This window comes from Centrocercus urophasianus, unplaced genomic scaffold, assembly GCF_019232065.1.
Source record: "Centrocercus urophasianus isolate 14NV4802_14NV808 unplaced genomic scaffold, USGS_Curo_1.0 seq_25, whole genome shotgun sequence".
Taxonomy (NCBI): Eukaryota; Metazoa; Chordata; class Aves; order Galliformes; family Phasianidae; genus Centrocercus; species Centrocercus urophasianus.
In genome coordinates, this window is record NW_024884811.1 from 6,235,478 (window position 1) to 6,262,037 (window position 26,560).

Genomic DNA, 26,560 nt, shown 5'->3' on the forward strand with positions numbered 1-26,560 from the left:
CTGTTTTTACAAATTCACTCAACACTTCAGTCAGATAAATGGTGGCAGCCATTGTTACATGAGGAAAGTAGCATTAAATATACATGCTTTCAGTACAGGTTCAGAGGCTGTTCCTCTCCATCAGGTGACAGGAAGTCAGCAGTTAGCACTTGCTAACTGCCTACACTACAACCTTCAGACAGTCTCTTCTCTTCATATAAACTTCCTTTACACTCAAGTGTGCAGTTAATGTTAATATTCTCCCACCAATAAAACAAAATCAAAAGTCACTAAGAGTAGGCAGAAAGACACTGCGAGCAGGTGACTGAAGATCCAAGTGCTGTAAGAAGCATTTTTAAGAGGATCTGCTCTTTCTCTGCTTGCTATCTATACTTAAATGTCCTGAATTGTCTTCTGTTAAGACAGCTCAACAAATCTCAAGGGCCTACATGAATATGTCTTTTCACACTCCATTTGTAACACCATACTAATTAATTTATGACCCCTCCCCATCCTACACAAGGATCTGATGCAGTGGACACCACAAAGTGAGACCCATATTCTGCTTCAAATCTCATTTTCCTTTAGGATCTTTTATGGCTTCCTTAAGTACATACTTAAGCATTAGAGAAAAGGAAGATAAATCAGATTACTGATCTGTGGGTTATCTAGACTACTACAGCTTTATCCCATCCTCGAAACACATAGCTAGGTTTCTTAGCCTGCTGTTCCCTATTTTCCATGGTAACAATCACGTCAATTCCATTTCTGTGCTGCAGTTGGTTTACAGATAATGTTTATTATTTTTACAAAAATCACAAACCATCACATTTGTGGACTTTGACCAATTCCAGAGCACAACAGGAGAAAATAAGATTTGCTGGTCATTTTTAATGCTAACTGCAGGTTCTATGAACTGAATTAAGAGCAAAGTTCTTTTTGCATTGCTGTTTTCCACAGAAATAACATTTACATAATAGCTCTCACATTTACTTGTCTGTCCCTTCCAACCCGCTTTTCCAAATTTCAGGCATTTTCAAGTGTACTGGCCAGTTTCTACTACAAATGCCAATTAAAAACAAAAAACACGGGGATGAGGGCCTGGAAGATTGTCAAAGAAAAGCTGGCAGCTAGGTAAGGAATGGAATCTAAATTATTGTCTGGACTGCACCAAAAACAGAAAGCATTCGTCATTCAGAACTCTATCTGGCTACACTCGCCAGCCAGCTAGCATAACCCACAGAAGGGTGGTTAATCAGGATCCCCAGACCAGCTGCAGCACATGCCGGAAGCATATGACCAAAGAAGTCACACAGGGATTTCAGGTCAACAGCCAGAAACCTGTATGTAATCGACCTCGGTTCTGGATCACATAGCAGGGCCGAAATAAAGAATTTCGCCTCATCTTTAACTCCCCAGAGGGAAAGGATTGTTTTGGCACAGCGCCATTGAGCAAATACACGCTAATGTCCCTCTCTTTGTTCAGTCTGGATTTAGGCAGTTGTAAGCATAATTGGGGTCCCACTCACCATCTGGAGTTACACCAATCCTTTCTTATCACCGAGGACAGTGTTAACTGCAGAACGGCCGAGTAAACTGGAAGCACCTTTAGTATCCATTAGGAAACTTTTTTAACTCAGAAATATCGGCATTTCTAGGTTAACAGAAAACAGCGTAGTCATACCCACCACTGGTAGAGCCCGCCCAAAGCCAACATCCTAGTACACTGCTGTTTCAGCCCTACTGCCGTTGGGAAGAATTTGCACTGCTGTTTGCACTCAGATCATGCATTCACATTTTTCTTCAAAAATGCCTGGACTGGTATTTCCAGACTTTAGTTACCCAAGCTATTACTGCTAGAGACAGAGGTGGCATTACCTCCAAACGAAGTTCCACCTCTTTTCCCCCACGTCTAAAGATTTTTAAAACAGCCTTGCGAAAAAAAATAAAAGTATCAGTTCAATTCCTAACCACTAACAAATGTAAGACTGTGCAAGTCGCATGAGTAATGACCCCAAAGGAAAGAGTTTACAGCTGGATGTTTTGAATTGTAGGAAACATGTGAAAACTAAAACAGGTTTTCACCCCGAACAACAGATAGCTCAACAACAAACAGACCTACTGCTGCAAAACATGTGGAACTACTGCCCTCCATGCACCTTTTCTATTCTGCATCCTTCCAAGCGTAGGGGATATGGGCAAACACGCAGGCCCAGTTTGCATGAATGTGAAAGCAACATAATTACACACATGCCTCCCTGAGCTAATCTATTCATCCTGGTCTTAAATTCTGGACAAGCAGCTATGAGGACCAGACTGAAAGCAGATCCACCATAAAAATAACACAGCTTCTGTTTGTTTTCCCACTCAGCCTTTTGCTACAGCTATACTGACAGCTAATATGGATTAAACATGGCAATCAAAATACTTCCAGAGTTCAAGATCACACAACTGTTCCAAAAATTATGAAAAACATTCTTAAGCATGGAATTTAAACTGAAAACTCAAAGGGAAGTATCAGTCACATTCAGTCTGCATTCATATATACCTGTAGTATCCACTTTAATTCAGGATTTCTGCATGCCTGTGGTATTAAAAGCAACACTTATAAAGTAGCATCTTACAGACCAATTAATTTGCTACACAATGTTTACTCAGCCATTGCTCCTTCTTAAGAGTTCATCCATCTTCCTAAAACTCTTACCTAGTCCCCTGCTGCCACTGGTTTCCAGTCAGCCAGGAGCTCTGGTTTCCAGATGTTTGATCAGCTAGCAAAACAGCAATACCTTCCTGCTCAGAGCTGCAGCTCCAGACCTGCACAAGGTTGACTTCTCCATGCAAGGTGGCACACAATTCACTAGTGATCTCAAAGCAGCACAGGCACCTCTGGTTTATTCAGTGCAAGCCTATTCTAAACCAATCATTTTCAGAGTAAAGAGCAACTACTGCAAATAGATTTTCATCTAGTTCTAAAACTCGATATCTCAAAGCTTTAGAAACTTGCTATACCTTGCTTTTTCGTTGCTTTACTTGTATTTCACAAGGAATACCATGACAACCACGCTAAACTAGTAACATTCCTTGCAAGTGTAAGTTTTCCTACTTGTATAGCCTTTAATCTCCCTGTTTTGTTTAAATAGAAAAGTTCCCTTAGAAGAAAAAAATATTTGCTTGTAGGTCTCTTATCTAAAAATCTTACAGAATGTTTGTAAGAATCTAAAAACATCCGCCATTGGATTTCCTTAATTTCACTTGAAGCAGGCAAGATAGCTGGGCTGAGGCCAAGAGATGAAGTTCAACAAGACCAAGCACCACGTCTTGCACTTCAGCCACAACAAAAACCATGCAACACTACAGACTTGGGATAGAGCGGATGTGCAGAGGAAAAGGATCAGGGGGTGTTGGTCAGTTCTCAACTGACTATGAGCCAGTAGCGTGCCCAGATAGCCAAGAAGGTCAATGGCATCCTGGCTTGTATCAGAAACAGTGTAGTTAGCAGGAGTGGGGAAGTGATCATCCCTCTGTACTCAACACTGATGAGGCAGCATCTTCAGTACCGTGCTCGGTTTTGAGCCCTTCCCCATTCCCCACTAGAAAGATATTGAGGCCATGGAGCACGTTCAGAGAAGGGCAACGAAGCTGGTGATGGGTCTTATGGGGAGCAATGGAGGGAGCCGGGATTATTCAGTTTGGAGGAGGCTTAGGGGATGATTGCCATTTATAATGACCTGAAAGGAAGCTGTGGCCTGGCGGATGCCAGCTTGTTCTTGTAATAGGACAAGAGGAGACAGTCTCAAGTTGTGCCAGGGAAGGTTCAGGCTGGATATAGCGAAAATCTTATTTGAAAGAGTAGACAGGTGATGGATCAGACTGTTCAGAGAGGTGGTTGAGTCACCATTCCAGGAGGTGTACAAGAAATGTGAAGATGTAGTATCAAATGGGCAATACCAGTGGTAGGTGGACAGTTGGGCTAGTTTATTTTAGAGGTCTTTTCCAGATTTTATGACTCAATGAACTACTTGACAAGTACCTACATACAACTCAGCCTATTCACCTCTCCATCTTCACTTTATGAAGTCCTTTTCTCCAATTCTATGCTCTAAAAGTTTCCTTTCACACTTGTCCTCCCTTCTATTATGGTTATTCGAAGGTTTGTAAAATGAAAAATAGAAACTCAATTTTTATTTTGAGGTCTGCTTGGTATTTTCTAGAAGAGAAGCATGATATTTATGCTATCCATTAGTGCAAGAATGTTAGTTGATTTATAAACCTGAGAAGTACAACTTAAACAGTGCTTTCATTTTAAAAAAGGGAAAAATCAAAAAATACTTCAGTAGAAAGATTTTTTTGGTTTAGAAAAATATGATCTTATTGGTTGTGATGATTATTACAGTATAATTAGATTTACAATAAAATACAGCATCAGAAATATATTCAATGTTCATTTTATTAATGACATGAGGACTCAGCTACATACAATTATGTGGCAATAGAATGTTTACTGAAAATGTAAAATGCTTTTTTTTTTTTTTTTACAGCACATTGATCTCATATAAAAATTAACATTTTATGCTCATGTGTGTGCCATACTTTAAGCTGGCTTTCTCTCATCATCTGCATGCTATTTTTTTTTCTATTAGAAGGCTAATTCAGGTTTAATATTTACAAAATTCATTTCTGAGAGTACTTGCAAAATTAAAAATATGGAGGGTTTTTTTTTTTTTCATCTGAAGGCTTAAAACCAAGTTCTCAGCAGTTCAGACAGTAAAGAATCCTATTTTGCCCCTTGATCTATTTAAATGAAAAATGCCTCATCACTTCCACCAACAGTAACTCATCAGAGGAAATTATTATTACTTGATACACATACTCATGGTCTTTAAAAGTGCTTGACAGATAAACCTACCTGGGCATGCCAAGGTCAGAGTAAAATTTTCTGAACATGAGATACTAAGAACGTTATAGACAACAGTTTTGCTTACACTGCTGTTTTGAAAGATTATTAAGATTCAGGTGGTTCTGAACTATGTCGATTCAAAGCTGGACCCCCTCAGAGTAACCTGAAACTAAAAGCTGATTTGCTTTTCTCCCACCCTCCATTACCCAGAGCTGAAAAATTTCTGTTGCCTGTCCAGTCACTTTTGCACTTTTGGGTGATAGATTGACTGTCACTCAAAGCACACTACTCAAAAAAGTAAATAAAAAAAAAAAAAGAAAAAAGGTACATTCTGCCTCCACATGAAATTCACAACTAAAAAAAATCCTAATTACTTTTACAATGCTTTTTCTATGTTATGAAAATTTCTTTGAATCCAGGAACAGATCTGAATTGAACTAGTTTCAGAATTTCAAATGTGTACACTCAAGTTCCACATTCAAGACCAAATCTGTGCCTTAACTGCACTGCAATTCCATTTTGCTGACATCCTCTCTTAGACAGGAACATATTTTTATTCGGGAGAGACAGCTTCTAGTCAGTACTTTTTCATAGGAAAAACAAAGTATTTATGAAAAAACATTATCTACACTGAAGAGCTTTAAGTTGAATAGCTAACTGCTTTTAACATAAATTTACCACCTCTATGTAATGACAAATATTATAATAAAGCTACAGACTTAGAAGTCCTCAACCAATTAGTTATCTTTTTATTTAACTATCATGAAAGACACAAAATTAAGTACATCCCCTCCCCTTCTTCCTATATGGACAAAAATAGCAAATTTATAGCAAGTTATTTTTCTATTCAGGATCTTTCTCTCTTGCTTCTCCCTGAGTAAAATAAAACTTGGATCATTCTCTTTATTAACTACGAATAATTCTCAATTTGTTGACAAACTGTACTTCTAAATCCTTCACAGATGGGCAACATAATAACTACACATTCTCCTGAATTTTTGTTTTTCAACTCCCCAACTTCTGGTACACACTACTCTAAAATTTGCCAAATCAGCAGATGTTTTTAAAACACTGAAGGAAACATATTTCATCTAGATTTGTATCTGTTAACAAAAACCTTCAATATTATTAAAAATAATATTATTGGCAGATGTGTTTTCGTGGAGCTTTTCAGTGTTTGTGGTTTTCATTTGTGTATTTTTCTGTAAAAATGCCTTGCAACAGATAGAAAAGGTGACAATGTTTAAATTTGCTGAAATACACAGGGAAAAAGCTACTCCATCTACATAGGAGACTACTGAAAGACCTGAATGTTCATTGGTATTTGAAAATGAAGTCTAAAATTATAGATGAAAATTATAAACGAACACATATTTGATGCAAACGCATTTGCACTCTGTGCTTTAATTCCATCCACATGAGGAAAACAACACTTTTGGTACTGTCACACGAGAAAGCATACAAGAAAAATGCAGGAGACTAACTTTCTTGCTATAACCACACTATTCTCACAAAAAAAGCCACTGCATTATTCTAGAGTTTTGAGGCCTCTCATAACTGATTCCAAGTTTTCCCTGATTTATGAAGAAAAATTACATCTCCTGCGCTTCCCACAAAGTTTGCTGTTTCCACATCACACTCAAAAACACAGAAAAACCCCAACAAAATAAAATCACATCAAAAATGTGAAGTCCTGGAAAAGTCATAGCTGATTCACTAGACATGCTGGAAAGGTGGGCTGACAAGAACCACACGGAATTCAACAAGGAAAAGTGCTGCACCTAAGGAGGAAGAACCCATTGCTCCTAAAAAACAGAACTTTACAGTTTATTGCAATGTCATATCTTTCAGCTATTGTCTCCTTAAATCATTTATATGCTTATCAGTAACAAGTGTTTCTTCAGCAGCCCTTAGAAGGCTTAGCAAAAGGTTGCATTGTTTTGGGTGGGTAACTAACTCTGTGACCAACTGCCTGTTTACATTCATAAGCTAAGGAATTGGCCAACACTAGAACTTGAAATCCCTTCCATTGCTTTCAAATTTTAATTATTGAGAACTTGCATTAGAATCATTTAATCCTTTTAATTGTTCAGTCTAGGACAAAAATGCTATACTTTCCCAGCTGTTTGTAATTATGGAAGTTCAGGGAACATGTTCTTTAAGAAAGGCTATTAATCCACTTGTAACAGGAACAGAGCAGTAACAACCAGGTCAATTTATTGCACTAAATGTTGCATTCATTAAGCAGAAATAATAAAGTAATAGTTTAAGTACAGACTGGGATACAATGGACAAGAAAGGAGAATGCCAACACCTCCACGATGGGAACACTTCCACAATAAAGCAGATCTCAACTTAATTTTATGGAGTCATTTAGGTGTTCACATAAAAACAATGAATTGCATATGATAGAATCTTTGGCATGTTTATTTAACCCATACTTTCAAATACGGTTTCAAGCAAAGGTCCTCGTCTAACTTCAATGTGAATCAGCAAGAAAAGGCTCTTACATTCTTATCAACTAACACAATAATTTTTTTTTCTTTAAGTAAACCACACAAGCAAGCCTGATGACAATATAAGCTCTTACAATTTCCTCATTTGCACAGATATTCCGACTTGCCAAAAGACTACCATTAAAAAATAAATGAAAGCATACACATAGTACTTGGCTGACAGCATTTCATAATTTATAAGCAGCTGACTCACAGAATGCAAGTCAGTCAACTGAATCAGTCATTGTCCACGGACACTTTTCTCCCCATGTGACAGAGATTATCATCTCTAGAGACAGATAGCAAAGCAGCTGACTTCTATTACAAGTCTGGGACAGATCATTAAAGTAAACTGAAAACAATTTTTATAATAAAATTAAAAGAGAATCCAGCAAATTTTTAAAAGCTCTTGAGCAAAAATTCTTCGCTACAGTGAAAAATGACAAGAGTCAATAAAAGTAATAACTTCAAGCACATGCATTTTTGAGAAAACACAAATACTTGATATCATTTTTCAGTAATGATCTCAAAATATAAAGCAATACATTTGACAGATATGATCAAAAACAAACATAAAAAACCATAAAATAGATTACTCTTGGCTAAGCATAAGATTTAGGGTTGTAGTTTAAAGTTTATTAGATGCATAGATTCTGGAAATCACACTTTTACTGGTATCTTTGTACAATCAGTGATGATTTGCCTTAAAGCTATTCCAATATAATAAGTGAAATGACTTACCATTCTTGCTGACATCCAGTTCCCTGAGATTAATGAGATTTGCAATGGATGCTGGCAATGTGGTTAGATCATTGTCTGGCAAACTCAGCTTGTGCAGCGACTGACAGTTAAAAAGTTGCTAATGAAACAAAGAAAAAAGAGCAACTTTCTCTTAGTTTCCTCTGTATAGCTTTTTTTTTTTTAAAATCCCTTTAAACTTATGACCTCACAGCTGGAAGGTCAGGCTATTTAAACACTTTGACCAAAGACAATTTTTTTTTTTTTTTTTTTTTTTTTTAAACTTGACTAGGTTTAGGATGTTTAGGAAAGCTAAAAAGAAGTGCAAACAGCCACAGAAAACTGATAGTTACATTTAACAACTATAAAATCCTACAAGTGCATCACAAATTGTGACTTGTAGTTCTGAAAACAAAAGTATTTTCCACAGTAAGCATGCCATCTGGTACCTCCAAAGTACTCTTAGTTTCTTCAAGAAAAGGAGGGGAAAGAATAAAGGTAAATCAACAAATCCACTAAAAACATTATTCCAGAATGTAGCATTTGAGTGGGTATTTATCTTCTCTAAAGTAACTTCAAATTTTAATACATTTTACATTTATTTCACAGTATGTCTTATTTTTTCAAGTTCAATTACATCTGCTTAATTAACAAACAACACTGTAACATCCAATTTTGAAAGTATACTGAGGTGAACATTACTAGAAAGACTGGGGGTGACTAAAAAAAATGAAAAAAGCCCCCAAACCTAAAAACAAACAAAAAGCAAACTAAACAAAACAAAAAACAGGTCATTGCAGGTTGACAACATGGCCCCGTTGTCCAAACGACTGTGCCGTGAAATACAAAGGGCAGAAAACTGCAACACTGGGACAAAAACAGCACCAGTAGCAGTCAGGAAAGGGGAAGAGCAGGAGACAGTCTGATAAATACCACACTCTTTTTCTGAGAAGATGGATTAATTACGAGCTTCAGAGTTCAAACACTAAACAAGTTTAGGTTAGGGAAAAGGCTTATACAGCTTGAAACTCTGGCTCTAAAACAGATAGGATTATTACAAACTTGAAGGCATTCCCTAAGAGATCTTCTACGGATAGTTTCAAGATTACAACCTCTATTAAATAGGTAAATGGTTTTTAAGATGTCTCTAATCTCTAATCTCTAATCTCTAATGCCTAATCTCTCAGCTTGTTTCTTTTACTGTATTTGAATTTGTATCTATACTGAATTTACATAAGCTTTGTAATTCCAGAAAAAAAGGAATATATTCATTAGATTAAAGAAAGTCAGCTCCACCAAACTACAAGACTTCTGATGAACTGACATGTTAAATTATTTTATTTCCTTATTAATTTCATCTGTCTTTCAAGAAAACTCAAGTAAAAAAAATCTCATATGGTTATGACAAACCACCAACAAGCTTAGCAGTGTGTTCCAAACTCATCACTGTGCAATAGGGAAGGTCTGCATGCAATTGGGAAAAAACTGTTTTCAATATCAAGTATTTAATCCAACTTCACCAAGATAGGATCTAATAAGGGAAAATTTATTATTCTGACCACACTGTACTTTTGAGGAGTCTCACTGGAACAAAATCTGATCCTTTCCTGTAGTATACTGTTCATTCAGCACATGGTTTGTCTTCAGAACTAGCAACAAATAATGATTTCTTTAATTAAGATGTAATCAAAGTAGAATTTCATCTCTCTACATTTTGAGCTTAAATAATTTTAGATACTTTTCAGTCAAAAACAAAAGCAAGGACTTCAAGTGACTATTTTGGACTTCAGCTTCATGACCACAGAAATCTGAATAATACAGTAATCTTGCTGCTTCTAATCCTCATATACTATCAGAGATTCAAAGCAATGCAGCAATTTATTTAATATCTGAATAGTATTAGTCAATTTAAGCAGACACTTCCACAGAAATAAACTAGCCTGCCTCTTTTGCTTTGCACCAGCTTCTCCTGTTGGGCTGGCTCAGTTGTTTAAGCAGTTTCACCTCAAGGCAGCACAGGGAACTGGTCCAGCTGAAATACACAGGACAGCCTATCAAGAGAGCTTGTTCTGGGACCAACATTTACTCAAAAATATCTAGGAAAACTCAGCCTTAAAGCTGTACGGGGAAGCTTGACACTTATCAGCTTTTACCACTGATGATGTAAGAAGAGAAACACTGAAAGTTACACAAAGGGAAATCATGCAACATACCTTTGGAAGCTCTTCAATCTGATTAGCATCTAAGTAGAGTTCTTCCAGGGTCTTTTCAAAAGCAAAAATCTCCTTAGGCACCTGTTCCAGGCTGCAGTGAGAATAATCAAGTGTAGTGACTGTTTCCTCCTCCCCACGCAGGCAGCGGCATGGCACCAGCCGCACCAACAGATTCCGCTTCGTGGTCATTTTCAGGCACTACGACACAGAAATTAGTAGATTTATAAAACCAACCAGACAACTGCAGAAATACCTAGATGGGCAACATCTCAAACTTCTGGCTGCTAAATGCTTGAAAAAGAAAGAAATGTATACATACATGCTATGTATATATATACACACATACGAGAGGGAGGTGGGCAGAGAGATTTTAGTTTTGTTTAAACACAACAGTTCTTCACTGGCATGAAATGTCATTGAAATATCTACAGATACCAATGGATGAACATAGAATTTAACCTGTAACTTGTCACCTGTCAACAGCCTTAAGCAGAGAATATCCACACTGTATGTAAGCAGATAAAATTTAAAGCAGCAGTTCTGAAGCATCGTTCATACTTTTACAATCTGTTTTTGCTTAATACAATGAAATCAAAATGATACAGAGAAAAAAAACCTTATCTTCAGTGATGAGTAATATTAAATTAATATACATTAATTTCAAATCCCTCACATACATACAACTTTTTTGCGTAACAAGCTAGCGTTGTTTTCTCTAATTTTTCTACTTATTTAAAGTAAAAGATTTCCAAGAACTCAGATAAATAATTTCCCTCAACTTCTGCAATTTCAGTCAGTAAGTAAAACTTTAACACATTTTTCTGTGCTCACTGAAATTAACTAAATTTCATTTTGCTATGGAACTTCTTCCCTGTCTTAATTAAAACACTGAAGGCTATCAATACTAGGACAGCCTCTTCACATCATCATTCTGCAGACTTTTCTGCCTCTCTCAATGCACACTACCTACTCTCCTATTTACCTGCCTTTCTGTCTGACCTCATGATCAGTTGCCCAAATAAAAAGACTGTAGAGGAGAAAAGGAAGGACGTATCACAGAAGAGAGTTTACTCTCATCAACCAAAGACAGAAAAATGTAGTGTAGCACAGGTGGCATTCTTTTTTTTATATTCTCAAATTAAGAACTACTCCAGGGATGGTTTGGGTAAATACAGTTCAGCAAGGGAACAGGAATACAAAGCATCTCAAATATTTCCCTCTGAAGTCTAGCAAGAGCAAGAATCTTCGTCTTGTACTATGTTGCAACATCAACAAGCAATCTGAAAGTACCAAATAAAACAACGAAATAGCTTCGCAAATCTGCAACACTATTACAGTTTCTTTTTCTCCATCACCGTGTAAGTTCAAAATTGTAAGAACTTGATCTACTACAGAACTCAGAGAAGGAAGAAAGAACAAAACAAAACTCCAGAAACAAAAAGCCTTTGTCCCCCAGACAGTTAAAGCCTTGACCTAAGTTTACCTCAGCTAGTAGTCAACAAAGGAAAAAACATCAGGATACTGGTACAGTTAATTTCACCTCATGAGGAAATAAGAGGAAAAAAAACACTGTATAAACAGAACTGATAGGAAACAAGCTCCACAACAAATACACCAAGTGGGACAAAGAAAAATATCTATATATCCCACAGGGGTTGTAACGGACCTCAAGAGATCATGAAATTCACACCCCAATAAAGCAGGTTCCCTACAGTAAGTCACAAAGGTAGGCATCCAGGTAAGTCTTTACCTTCATAGAACTGTCTTCTTCTCCTCAGGCTTAATCAATCTTTCCTAATATGGGAGATGCTCCTGGTCCTTTATCATCTTCGTGGTACTCCACTGGACTCCCATTATGACATCATGTGTTTTTTGAACTGGGGAGCTCAGAACTGGTCACCATATTCTAAACATGGCCTCACCAGCTCAGAGCAGAGGGGGAGGATCACCTCCCTTGATCTGCTGGCCACACGCTTTTTAATGCACCCCAGAATACAGTTGGCTTTCCTGGCCACAAGGGCACACTGTTGGCTTATGGTCAACCTGTTATCCACCAGGACCCCCAGGTCCTTCTCCACAGAGCTCCCCTCCAACAGGTCAGCCCCTAACTCATATTGATGTATATGGTTATTCATCTCCAGGTGCAAGACCATAAACTTGCTCATCGTCTTCATCACTTTCTTCCCTTCCCTTTCTTCCCAACATTTCCATCTGTCAAGGCCTTTCTGAAAGTGGCAGCACAGCCTTCTGGAGCATCAGCCACCCCTCTCAGCTTTGTACCAACAGCAAACTTGCTGAGGGTGAACTCTGTTCCTTCATCCAGGTCACTGACAAAGATGTAGAATGAGATCGGATCCAGCACTGACCCTGGGGAACATCACTAGTTACAGGCATCCAATAAGACTCCGCACCACTGATCACAAACCTTCGAGCTCTACCAGTCACCCAGATGTCAATCCACCTCAGTGTGCACTCAACTATTCCACACTTTCTAAGTTTAATAACAAGGATATTGTGGGAGACAGCGTCAAATGCCTTGTTGAAGTCAGGGTTCATAATATCCACTGCTCTCCCCACAGCTACCCAGCCAGTGATGACATCAAAGAAGGCTACCAGGTTGGTCAAGCATCATTTCCCCTTGATGAATCTATGTTGACTACTCCTTACAGCTTTTTTCTCTTCTAATTGCTTGGAGAGGTTATCCAGAACAAGCACTTCCATCACCTTTATAGGAACAACTGACTGACCTGTAGTTTCTCAGATCCTCCCTTCTTGCCCTTTTTGAAGACTAGAGTGACACTGTCTATCCTGCAGTCTTCAGGCACCTCTCCCATTTGCCAAGACCTTTCATATCCCAATGGTACAATGACTATGCAGACTATTGCTGTGGGATTTTTTTCCAACCAGTTTGATCAAAACCAGAGGGAAATAACAAAGCATGTGTACGGTCTCACCCACCCCCCCCAACTGCTCAAACAATACCGGAACCAGCCCCACAGTCAGCCTTGGATTCATTTGTAGCTATTAACCCTCTGATGTGACAAACAGAAACAACAACATTTGCTGTTTTTTTTTTTCATTTTTCATCTCAGCTTTTACTTTTTTTCTCAGGATGAGAGTGGAAATAATCTTCCATATTTCCCGTATCAATATAGTCTCAGATACATGTCTTTCAAATAGATGTTCTTTCAAAATATAATACATGCTCTATTTATTATTATTACTACACCATTGCAAAGGTTATAGGTTTGCAAATAAACTTGCAGAATAGCCAGCACTTTGGAAAAAAAAGAAGTTAAAACTCATGTTTGTCTGAGTCTCACTCATTAGTAACTCTTACCTATTTTTTCCTGTTCACTGTTTTCCACTTCTAACTTGCAGGATTTGGCCAGCTAAGTATCTCTGCAACTAAGACTTTTCTAGGCATCTACATCCTGTGTTGTAGCAACACACTACACTTTCATTTAATATGCTTGAATTGGTAAACTCCTTACACCTCTGATTTTATAGGCAAAAATTATTTTGCTAAACAAGTTCCTCAATTATTTTGCTATACTAAGAGCACTTCAGCAACATTTGGAACAAACCATTAAGACAGGTTACTGATAACAACAGCAATTTAAAAGATATGTAGGATTTCTTCAGCAAAGGTTTACAAAATGGAACAGCACGCTAACCACAAAGGCACAGAACAGTCAATTTATGATGAATTCTACAAGCATAACTTACTGTTTCCAAAACAGGTATCTCTAAGTGTTTCTAATATAGCTGAAAACGGACAGTATTTTACTGTTACCATCAACTTCGAACAAATTTTGCTTGAAAATCAAAAGAAAGTCAGAATTAAATTTCCATTTTCTGCTTTGAAAACTACACTGAAAATGAATACAGAGGACTTTTGTTTCATCAGATAAATAACAATGAAAAAAGATCTGTGACTGTTGTTCATCTTTTATCAGTTTTGAATATTAGTCACTTGTGTTCCAGCTACTTTTGCATGTACTTATCACATTTAAAAAAAAAGAAAAGACTTCATAGATTATCTTCTTTTTGAAGAGACCATGCTAAGCTTATCAATGCTTCCAGTTCCAAAGGGGAATCTGTAATTCCCCTACAGTAATGTACTTCCAGAAGATAGGTCAGCTTGTTACCCCTGAAGCATGCTATTACAGAAAACAGAATCAAAGCAGCAAAATCTAACAAATCCAGAAACTGGTTTCAGCTGGTTTGCAGTTTAGAAAAAAAAAAAAAAAAAAAAAAAAAAAAGTCATTTACCTTATTTTGCCTTCCCATTATATTTGTGTCAATAAAATGAAAATATGTGCTATCATGATAACATTTAACTTTGTGATTAAAACACTAGAGCAATCAAAATAAATAACTTCAATTCACATTTTAATAGCATCTACCCTGAAAAACTTCTACTGTACAGAAGGCTTTGAAGACTGCTTGAAGTACTCTTTAAATCTCATTAATCTTGCTAACTAGGGATGGAATTTCAGTGCAAACAGATGCTAATAACATACAGTGAAGTAAAAACTGGAGAATACAGTATAATTAATACAGTATTCAGATAAAGTTACTGGAGAATCTAGGGAAAAGTAAGCACCACGGTTATAGCAAATCTACACTGTAACAACAGCAGACCAAATCTGTAAGCCTAAGACATCCTTAAACAGAATAAAATCACTCGAAGTAGAAAAGCAAAGCGTCAGTTTGAAAGGCCACTATGAGCAAAAGCAAGCAAGACCGGCAGCAGGGTTGGACACCACTACAGACCGATAGTTCAGCCGAGTGCGCACCGCCCAGAGAGACATCACTCATTCCTGCACACTGCCGTCATCTGAGCATTCACAGCCTAGCAGCACCCAGGCATCTGCCAGAGACACACAGGACATTTTTGTTTAACCACATGTCTCGCTGTGATTTGATGAGCAATAAAAAACAAAACACCATGCAGAGAAGTATTGCACTGCTCTGAGAATTCTGAACTCATGTCATTACCCACAGAATCTAAGCTAATGCTCTTCATCTCTGCTACTTTGTTTTAAAAGCAATAGCACTGTATCATGGGTTGTTCAGATTCCTGCCTGATACTAACAGGATGCGAATGTGAATGCTGTAAGCACTGCGTGTGAAAGCGCTCCCCTTTCCCCCAAGTGTTTCAGAAGGATGTTTACCAGTTACATCAGCAGCAAAGCTGAAAATGAAACCAGCAATCAGATGCTCACACAGAAAGGCAAGTACAGCTCCACAGAAAAATTTCTGGTCAGAATCCCACTAGTCCAGTCCAGTGCCTATAGATGAGCACAGAATTGCCGAGCTGGGGATGTGTAAGTACAGGAACAGGCAGGGAGGGGCAGTATGCACTGCAGCTTAACATATAGAAACCTTTATGTGGCCAATGGATAGAACCTCCAACAAATTAATACTGAAACACAATGTAATCCACCAAGCAAAAAGCTATCGGTCTTACATTAATAAATTATTAAGAATGAGACTTCCTGTATCAGCAACACGCAGTGGTCTATCTTCAGAAATATTGTAGGCTTTTATCCTCCTAAGGCAGCAACATGTTCAACAACACATGCACAGATGTAGGCTGATTGGTTTGACCTAGAAGAGACCGTTGTGACAATTCCTAGCACAATTTAAATGAATCTTCCACCAAAAGGCAGCTCTGGTCCTCAAAAATTTGGAGATACTGTACACATCTAAGAATCTTAAACTCAGAAAGTCCTCCACTCTTACAAGGAGAAGAAGAACTATTCTTCATTCTTTAAGCACAGAAATGATTTGCTATCTCTTCTTCAATATCAGAACACATTAATCCAGATGGGGCAGGGGAGGCAAAAGTTTGACTCTGGCTTCCCCTAACTCCTCCCCCTCCTCTTGGGAAGGAGCAGCAAGGTTCCCGAGCAACTGAGAGCACCTGACACCCTGTAAACCCTGACCTGCATGTCCGATGTGTAAGAGGAACACGTGACTCTCAGACCTGATGGACTCTGATGAGGAACTGAAACACCAGAAAGAAAGGTATGCTGTGAGTAAACTGCCTTTTGTTAAATGCCACTGCCATTTTGTGGCTGTGGTTTTAAAACTTTGTTCAGTGACAATGCCAAGTCAAGGTATTTTCACTTCCTCCTGCCTCCCATCCAAGCTATTTCTTTCACTTCTAAAAAAAGGAAAAAAAAAAATAATCAAAATAGATTGGTTATGTCACACATCTAATTAAATGAAACTGGTAAACACTTAGATCAATACAAACCAAGGAACCAAAGCTGTACAGTCAGAACAAACAATAGGAAATAAGAGACTTACAAAAAAGGGTCTTTTGGAACCATTTCACCATTTTTATGTGAAGCTCCTGATATGCAAACAATGTTCAGCTGCACTCATGGCTGCAAGTCCCCACAAAGGCAGGAGACAAAAAAAATCCCACTGTATTTGCTCACATACAGCATTCATAGCAAATGAAATAAAAGGCATTAGTCATGAAGCAACAATGGTGAATGGTAACAACAGAGGGAGGGAGGAAGATATTAGTAAATGCAGTACAATTACAATCATTCATTAAGTGCAAACATGTGAAAGATACTTTTTTCTTGAGGGGTAAAAGGAGCAAAAACCATTTTTGTGATTACTAAAACAAACCTGAGGAATTACTGTGACAAGTAAACCAATGAAAGCATATAAGAGGAAATGCTTGGAATATTTATTTCAGTTAATTTATTTATCTACTAATAAAAAAAAAGAAATTAGTAATATAACAAAGCACTTGGTCTTTTTATACCAAAAGCTTAGCAATGACAAGAACAGATCAACTTTGTAAAAATGGAATAAAATTGTTTTACATTAAGAAAAAAAACCTTTGGCGAGATTTTAATTTAAGCACAGAATTTAACTGTGTAATGTTTAGTATTATATCTCTAGGCTGTGGCATCACTAAAGCACAGGTGCACAAGAGTACAGATGTGTAAATTTAAGGCAAGATGCATCACAGAAATGCCCTATTTAAAAAAAAAAAAAAAAGGAAAATTATAAGGTAAGTTTACAGTAAAAGAATAAAATGTAGTTAGGTGTCCTAATAATTGTAATTTTGACTCTATATTAACGCTACAGATTAAGCAAGTGAATCGACTGCATTCTGCATTTGTTCTGTCAGATTGTTCATGTTTGAAAAACCCATCCGATTCCGAGTCCCTCCAGTTGTCACTATACAATTGCATTCCATGTAGTAGTAACTTCTCACTTGTTTTGCTCTTTTCCTAAGCCAGTCCTAGAAACCAATTTCCATTTTACCAGCCAAACTATCCAAGTAAATTTGTCATCTGAAGAATGGTCTCTAGTCATATATCACTGACAATATTGCTGAGATTAGCAATAGATCTAAGCTTCATTGCTGACATGTGACTACATTGTATATTCTTTGGGTAACAATTTGTAGTTTTATTAAGAGAACATTAGGAGGAATAAACTACTCTATTATTAAGTACTACATTAAATAACTCAATTTTTTTCCATTGTCAATGTGGAAAAGGCCCACAGAAACAAAAAGGACAAATTCCTAACTTTCTATACAAAGAAAACAATGAAAATTAAATACACAGTGCAGCTAGACTAAGACTTGGTAAACCTGCTGGAAGAGGTATAAAACCTTATTAAACTGCTTATGCTTCTGGTTTAGTCCTTTGAGGGATTATGTCTGGATCTACGGTACTAGTAAATGCTGTGTATCACATACTGTCAACAAATGTTCAATCAGAGAGGAAGAGATGCTGTGTTAAGTCCTCCAGTTATAACAATCAAAAGAGATGAACCAGCATATGGGAAGAAAAAGAAGAGGCAGTGCAAGTCATTTGCCTATAGAAAGCAACCAGTCCTTACAGAGTGGTAACACAGCTGAGGCAGCACAACAACAACAGTTTCTTAGCTCAATAGAAAATGCTAATGTACACAAGGCCCACTGAACTGTAAACAACACAGAAAACAAGAAAAAAGAGCTTGTACATATGCTTCTATCTCCTTAAGCTGTAGCAATACCAGATAAAATGCTTAGATGATTCTGTATGTTTTAAAACAGATATTTTATAATAAATCTCATAATTACAGTCACTGATGTGTCAATATTTATTAGCACGTTCACAATATTAATAGCACTATTAACAAAATCAGAGCAGATGGACGCTACTGCTGTGTGTGTGGTGTGGGGGCAGAAAGGGGGTGGGCAGGGGGAGAGGTGAGGTGTTTGGTTAGTTTGGTTTGCTGGAGTGGGTGGGAAAGCACTACTCAAATTCAAACAGAAGTTCTGGAGATGAATGATTCTCCTGGATATTCTTCTCAATTCATGAGGAACATTTCTATCTAGCAACTCTTACCTTACAACAATCAACTTAGTATCATCTACACTGGCATCATTGAAAAAAGCTGAATATAAATATGTGTTTCTTTTCCAAAGCTTTGAAAACAAAAATGAACTCTAGCTTAACTTTGATACTCTAAAGTATGATCTTTAGCTAAAGAGTGTTAATATACCAAGAAGCAAGAAATGATATGACTTAATGTCCTCCTGTGCAAACTATTAAAATGGATGGTAAGAGGCCCAACAAGTATCCAACAAGTTTTCAAGCATCTTTACCTTTTTTTTCTTTTTAATGCTCAGGTTTCTTAAGAACTAAATACATTTATTTTAAAAAGCAGTTTAAAAATTATTTTAAAATGCTAAAACTCCACAAATGAAAATATTTAATAATGAACATTTGTCTTCAAAACAGAAAATTATTATCCTGCAACTTAGTTTCATGTTTTCCCTTTTATATTCATGCATAACTACATGTAATATACTCTTCAACTGATAGTTGCAACAAAAAAGCTTCAGAACAACATGAGCATTCATGCAATAAAATTTGAGCATTCTGGAGGTGATTACTGATGGCATACGAAAAAGAAAAGAATCAATGTGTAAACATTCTATTACGCAAAGGAAACAGAAATACAGTACTTACCACTGTGTTACTTCCTTCTCCCTGCTGCTTCTTCCCTGAGCTTTCAAAGCCAACATTCTGTTCAAAACAAAGGTAGGAAAATTTTAGTCACACCTATCCATACTAGATAAGAGCAAACTGATACTTCATTGCATTGGGTGTTTATTTTGCTTTCCGCATTGTTTGCTTTAAAAAAAAAAAAAAGTACCTGTGTGAATTTTAATTTAGAGACTATTATAGCATTACTGCAGTAGTTCAGAATCTTATGTACTATTAATAGTTTTTGAAAGATTCACCAAAAATACATACAAACTTTTAGGGGGGTACTACTTTCTTTAAAGAGAATATTACTGTCTGCCTTCCTACTTCAATTCTAACTTCATAGCACTGTGTCTATAAACCTGTTTCATTTCTACTTCACATTTAATTGCTATACTTAGTAAGTCCCTAACACTAGACATTTCTTGCACGTTTCTCAAGAAAGTTAAGAAAAAAATACATCAGAAATCAATGGAACATGACAAATCCGTGCTTTTCCCATAATATTAACTTTATGGGTTTTTTGTTTTTTAAAGTTGCCAGTTGAGTCATAGCAGATTACTAATGCTACATTCACCAATGTAGAACAAAAGGAAAGATAGAAAGAAAAACACTCAGTACATCAAAAATTGTTGGCTGGACCTATGCAAACTGTAATCTTGGCCTACAAAAGCGTAGAAGTATAATATATCTTCACAGGGATTAAGTATCCGTATGAACAGATTCTAATTGAATATAAAATCATGTACAGCAGCTAAGGAGCTGAGTCATGGTAGAAGACAATCTCTCAAAGTACCTAGAAAAAACTAAAATAGTGGGGAGCAAATATTTTCATTCAAAGGATTTACCCATAAATGTAATTGCAGTTTATTTAATTCCAGTAAAAAGCAGAATCAGACTATCAAGAAAGGTATCACAACTGTGTCCACAAAAATTCTGAAGAGGGATTTAAAATCAAAATTGTTATAGGAGAAATGAAAGCTAGTTTGTTTGGAGTAAGAAGCAAGCAGCAGTACTACCACAGAACAATTAATTTGTTAGGAAGCCAGGATCAACACAACAGGATTGTGCTGTGATCAGCTTTTGCATGTTACTGGCCCTGCTCTTACCTCAGCAGTCACTTGTGCCATATAGTGCATTCATACCAAACACATTCCAATGCACTGTACTGGATAAATATATTCATTTATTTTCAGCAGAACAACAATGAGGGTATGCAAACAAGGGATAAAAGCAATTGAGGTAAAATATTAAAGCCTCAATTGAGTTTCCTGATGAAAAAAAATAAAATAAAATCAATCAGTTTAGCCAGCATCAGAAATACTTAGCAGCAGCATTCAAAACTAAAAAGATGACTGAAGACAGTAAGTATCAAAACATATTCAGAAATCTGGGATGCCTGTGTCAAACTGCCACATTTGTGTGATTCTCTCCCATCTCATGACTCTATGCTCCTTCTGAAAAGCTATTTGATTTGTAGAAAACTTATTTCGAGGCACTGTACACAAACCTTCCAAATGATAGAACTGTAGGTTTGCAATAGCTCTGCTAAGATAAACAGAATTAATCCAAAGAAAACTGTAGCACAAGGCTGGATCTGAAAATAAGACTGTCAGGTGACTATGCTGCTGAAAACAAAAAGGCAGAAGGTCAAGGCATGGCAGGCAGAGCATTCAGATTAGAAAAACTAAAGGAACAGTTAGCTGCATAATAATTGCAAAAACAATAAACAAAAGGGATTACTCTTGCATCATTTCCTGACACCTGTTGGGTTGCCACTGTTGAAATGCCTAGAAGAATAAATTCCAGTGGTAGGGAACCATTAGCAAACCATGAAATGCTTGCAGACTTCAAAACCAAACACAAGGAACTGATCAGATTCCAATTCCCCAGAGAAAATAATACAGGAATTGGTATGTGTGTGCATGCCATAAAGATTAAGGAACTATGTACAGAACAACACACAACAGTTATAGAATTAGACAAGAAACACTGAGATCATCACAACTGACATTACTTTAATAGCACTTGAAACTGACACTTAATCAGATAAATTCAAGTCCATTGCAGAAGAGAATACTACTCAGCCAAGAGCACAGAGTGACTACAGTTTTAAGTGCTGGTGATTCTCAAAAGTAGGAATACTCTAGGCTTCCATGCAATCACACTGATACGTCCAGTTCATTGAAAAGCAGAATGAAAAGCAGAATGAAAAGCACAATGAAAAGAGGCCAAGGCACTCTGCTGAACCCAGGGTAACTATGCACCATGATCTCAACTAGCTTAGAAAGTCACTTTCCTACTTACCTGAAGTAACAGGTGCTTTAGATGTATAGTGATAAATTAAAATATCTAATGAAAGCACCTAAGAAAGTTTTATTTAAACATTCTAGAGCACATGGTATAATCCACAACATATTGTGCCTCTGTATTCTGCCAGACTCCACCAAAAAATGTGCTATGTAAGAGTCCTAGCACTCCATTTTCCGAGCACTAGGAGTGAAGTTGGGCAAACTGGTATGTACTCATTGTTTTTCTACCCTCCCTTGTGTATAACCCTACCTCAGTTAGAAGATGCTTGCTAATCAACTGCTGGTGTGCTGCAATGCAGTGGTTCTCTCCACCACACTGCATCCTGTTCACATACATACCTCAGTTCCAGCTTGTCGCTGGTTTTAGGCCAGTGAGGTCTGCAGTTGTGTTAGTACACTTCTTTCTTTCTGCAATTTTAACACAAATACATTTCACCTCAAATTCTCTGAGTAGCTTATTGGAAGATTTTGGAGAGTTATTGATGGACCCAGAACACTAGTGGCAAATTTGCATATAAAAGATGAGGAAATAGGATTATACTTTAGAACTAGCTGAATGGTAACAAATAACTCCGAAGCTGTTTTTCCTTTCACTAGCTTGTTGAAAGGAAATGGGAGAAGAGAGAGCCACAACATTCATGCCCTTCATCTAAGGTAGGACTGAAAGAAGTATTTTGAAAACTACTTTTTTCAGAGACATTTCAGGCAGCCTCCAGCCTATGATAATAATCATCTTCCATTTAAAACAATAAAAACAGTAAAACCAGAATTTATTTCAGTAATTCCAGGAAGAGCATTGTAGAGGTAGGATTATCCATGCTCATCCTTTAAACATCCATTCGTGTTCAATGACAAAGATAGTATGTTCAGCTAAAAAGACTTTAGATTTAGCAACATTATCCATCACACAGACAAGCTGAGCAGAAATGAACTGCAACATTAAAATTCTTCTTCTAAAACAGGAACAATTTTAGGGCAATGAGATTAGTTATACTGTCTTCCTTTGAACAAGGGAAATGAGAGATTCCAAAGGAGACTAAAGAAGTGCAACTCCATGCACAGTTAATACCACTGTTCCCAGTGAAATAGGTTTTGCCTGCAAAAAGGTATCAATTATCATGTAATTGGGGGGTTGCGGAGGGAAGCCTCATAAATTCCATGCTAAGCTTCCATATACCTGTCACAATAAGTTCAGAAAAAAAAAAACACATTTATAGATAATTTCTAAGACTTAACTGTATTACAATTAGAAGTACCACAGAAGGATAAGCTCTGATGATTTACAGACTGTGCTTGATCAGTTTTAAACCAGCAAATAATTTTCAGTAATTTTCAGCAAGTACTGGGAGAGTATATATGGAACAAAGACAATTATTTCACATATGACTGTAATAAAGGGATTGTACTGTCAGTGGTTAATGGCAAGATTCTAACTCAATCATAGCCTTCTAGACTGATTGAAAATATGTGCCTTAAAAGTGAGCTAGATTTGACAAAACTATGTCATATGGTTAGATAAGATAGATGTGGCTAGAAAAATATTTGTGTCTACAAAGTGTACCCTTTGAAATCAAACAGATATTTCACATTTAGAGTAGATAGTTGTTTGATCATTTCAGATGTCTATACTTAAGGAACAGGGAAAGGCAGACCAGGGAGACACAAAGTGTTCAGAGATCATTCACAAGAAAAGCCTAACTTGTTTTTCCTGAAAGCAAGTACTGCTGTTGTTAGTTTCCTTACCGCTTCTCATTACTTCAGTGTTTGAATCAAAGCTACGAATTTATAGCAAAGCAAAGAAACTACCTTGCTGTGTGGGTTGTCTGATTGACAAAAACCTGACCAACTCCAAAAGCTATATGCTATCTTTCAACTTCTCTTGGGTGGAGGATTCTATGATGTTAACTATAATACACTGTCTTAAGAGGCAAGAGACTGAACTATTTGCAGACTTGTAACCTTCTAGTACTAACAGCATGACAGCTACTGACAGCCAGAATCCTTCAACACAGGGAAGTGACAGCTCATGGTACATTCTCAGCAAGTACACAAAGACTCACATTTGCTTCCAGACTGCCCCAAAATAACCTGTACTTGGCAATACCATTTTGGTGTTGTGCTGGGGACATACTTCTGGAAGTATGCTGCCAAGGGGTATGGGTATGTTTATCAGCAGCAATGGGAAGGAACTGTCATAGGTCCATGACTGGCCAAATCTCTGCATGAGTTGCATTTTAATACTAGAGTTTGTTTTGCCAGAACATTTACAGTTTTTATATGGCATATTTTTAACTATCTTGAAACTGAATGAAATGCCTAACACTCAGCATAATGCAATGTTCTTTATTACCTAAAATAACAAAACAGCACTTTTGGAAAAAACAGCTATGGAAACACACTCACACTTGGAAGTATGCAAACAAATTAACTGTTCTGTCTTCTTGTTTGTTGTTTTCTCTTAGGAATCTCATCAACAAATATGAGCTCCACAAACTGACATAAAAGAAAACTAGAAATTTGACCTCAGCTTAAAAGAAACAACCAAAGAACTTCACTGTTTTCATGTTATCCATCTTACATCTGTGGACACAGATGCAAAAACCCTCATTGTGCAAGTTATCTGTTGGTACATGGATTTTGCAGCAAAACAAAAATACTTGCGACTTCCAAAGGGTTCAAAATCACCCTTTATAGTGCAAATAATGCCAAAATAACCAGTGTAGTGGAGTTTAATCTCAGCCATGAGAAACTGCTATAATGCACATGCAACAGATCACAGAATCACAGAATTGCAAGGTTGGAAACGACCTTCAAGATCATCTAGTCCAACCACCCTCCCATTCCTATTAGTACCACAAGCTACTAAACCATATCTCGTAGCTCCTCATCCAGACGCCTCTTGAACACTGGCAGGGACGGTGACTCCACCACCTCCCTGGGCAGCCATTCCAGTGCCTGACCACTCTCTGAGGGAAAAAGTTCTTCCTCATGTCCAACCTAAACCTCCTCTGGTACAACTCCTGGCCGTTTCCTCAGGTCCTACTATTAGCCTGGGAGAAGAGGCCAGACCCTTTTACACCACAACCTCCCTTCAGGAAGTTGTACAGTGCAATGAGGTCTCCCCTGAGCCTCCTCTTCTCCAGACTGAACAATCCTAGCTCCCTCAGCCGCTCCTCATAAGACTTGTGCTCCAGACCCCTCACCAATTCCGCTGCCCTTCTCTGGACACGCTCCAGGGCCTCAATGTCTTTCTTGTAGTGAGGGGCTCAAAACTGAACACAATACTCTGGTGCGGCCTCACCAGAGCTGAGTACAGGGGGATGATCACCTCGCTGCTCCTGCTGGCCACACCATTTCTAATGCAGGCCAGGATGCTGTTGGCCTTCTTGGCCACCTGGGCACACTGTCTGCTCATGTTCAGCCGAGCATCAACCAACACCCCCAGGTCCCTTTCCTCTTCACAGTCATCCAACCACTCATCCCCAAGCTTATAGCGCTGCATGGGGTTATTGTGGCCAAAGTGAAGGACCCGACACTTGGCCTTGTTAAACTTCATCCCATTCACCTCGGCCCAGTGATCAAGCTTATCTAGATCCCTCTGCAGGGCCTCCCTGCCCTCAGGCACATTGACACCACCTCCCAATTTGGTCTCATCTGCAAACTTACTCGGGGTACACTCAATCCCTTCATCTAAGTCGTCAATGAAGATATTAAACATGATGGGCCCCAGCACCGACCCCTGGGGGACACCACTTGTAACAGGTCTCCAGCTAGACTTCACTCCATTGACCACCACCCATTAAGCACGGCCCTCCAGCCAGCTCCTTATCCAACGGAGGGTAAAACTGTCCAAGCCACGGGCAGCCAGTTTCCGCAGAAGGATACTGTGAGAGACCATGTCAAAGGCTTTGCTGAAGTCTAGGTAGACTACATCAACAGCCTTTCCCTCATCTACCAGTCTGGTCACCCAGTTGTAGAAAGAGATGAGGTTGGTCACAACCTGCCTTTCACGAACCCATGCTGGCTGGGCCTGATCCCATGGACGTTACACACAAGCCGTGTGATCTCTCCCAGGAGGATTTGTTCCACGACCTTCCCTGGCACTGATGTCAGGCTGACAGGCCTGTACTTTCCTGGGTCCTCCTTACAGTCCTTCTTGCAGATGGGAGTCACATCAGCAAGCCTCCAATCCTCTGGAATCTCTCCAGTCAACCAGGAGCGCTGGTAGATAGCTCAGAGCGGCTTAGCAATCACCCCTGCCAACTCTCTCAGCACCCTAGGATGAAGCCCATCCGGTCCCATGGACTTGTGACTGTCCAGATGGAGGAGGAGCTCTCTAACTGCCTCCATCTCAATCTCTGGGGAGACATTCTGCATATCAGCCCAGATATCCATATCAGGGCACAAAATGCCCTGAAGATAACTGCTCTGACTATTAAAGGCAGATGTAAAGAAGGCATTGAGGACCTTCTCCTTGTCATCTGTGGTCACATTCCCCGCAGCATCAATTAAAAGATAGATATTATCCTTGGTTTTTCTCTTGCCATTGATATATTTGTAAAAGGATTTCTTATTCTCCTTTACTGCAGTGGCCAATCTAAGTTCAAGATGGGAAGATATGAAGAGGCTCTCAACTATTAGAACTGCAAGGAATCTTTATGCATCTAGATGCCCGTTTCTCAAAAGCTTAAGTCTCACAAACATGCGGAGGTGATAGCCGAGCCGCTTTCCATCATCTGTCAGCACTCCTTGTTGACTGGTGAGGTCCCAGAAGACTGGAGGCTTGTCAACGTGACTCCCATTTACAAGAAAGGTCGTAAGGAGGATCCGGGGAACTACAGGCCTGTTAGCCTGACCTCGGTGCCAGGGAAGGTTATGGAGCAGATGTCTTGAGGGAGATCAT

At 38.2% G+C, this 26,560-nt stretch overlaps 1 protein-coding gene across 7 annotated transcripts in view; it reads right to left on the reverse strand.

Annotated features, from left to right (window-relative positions):
* ERBIN (erbb2 interacting protein) overlaps nt 1-26,560 on the reverse strand; it is a 110,727-nt gene that overhangs the window by 42,670 nt on the left and 41,497 nt on the right. For 2 of the 7 annotated variants that reach the window (XM_042825871.1, XM_042825870.1), the window contains 3 exons: nt 19,328-19,384; nt 10,323-10,520; nt 8,113-8,230 (listed from right to left, as the gene is read on the reverse strand). In XM_042825871.1, coding sequence (XP_042681805.1) covers nt 8,113-8,230; nt 10,323-10,511 — 307 coding nt within the window. In that variant the 5' untranslated portion in view covers nt 10,512-10,520; nt 19,328-19,384. Of the gene's footprint in view, nt 1-8,112; nt 8,231-10,322; nt 10,521-19,327; nt 19,385-20,454; nt 20,617-21,996; nt 22,066-26,560 lie in introns of those variants that run through there. The other 5 variants (XM_042825867.1, XM_042825872.1, XM_042825873.1 and 2 more) reach the window with 5 other exon arrangements.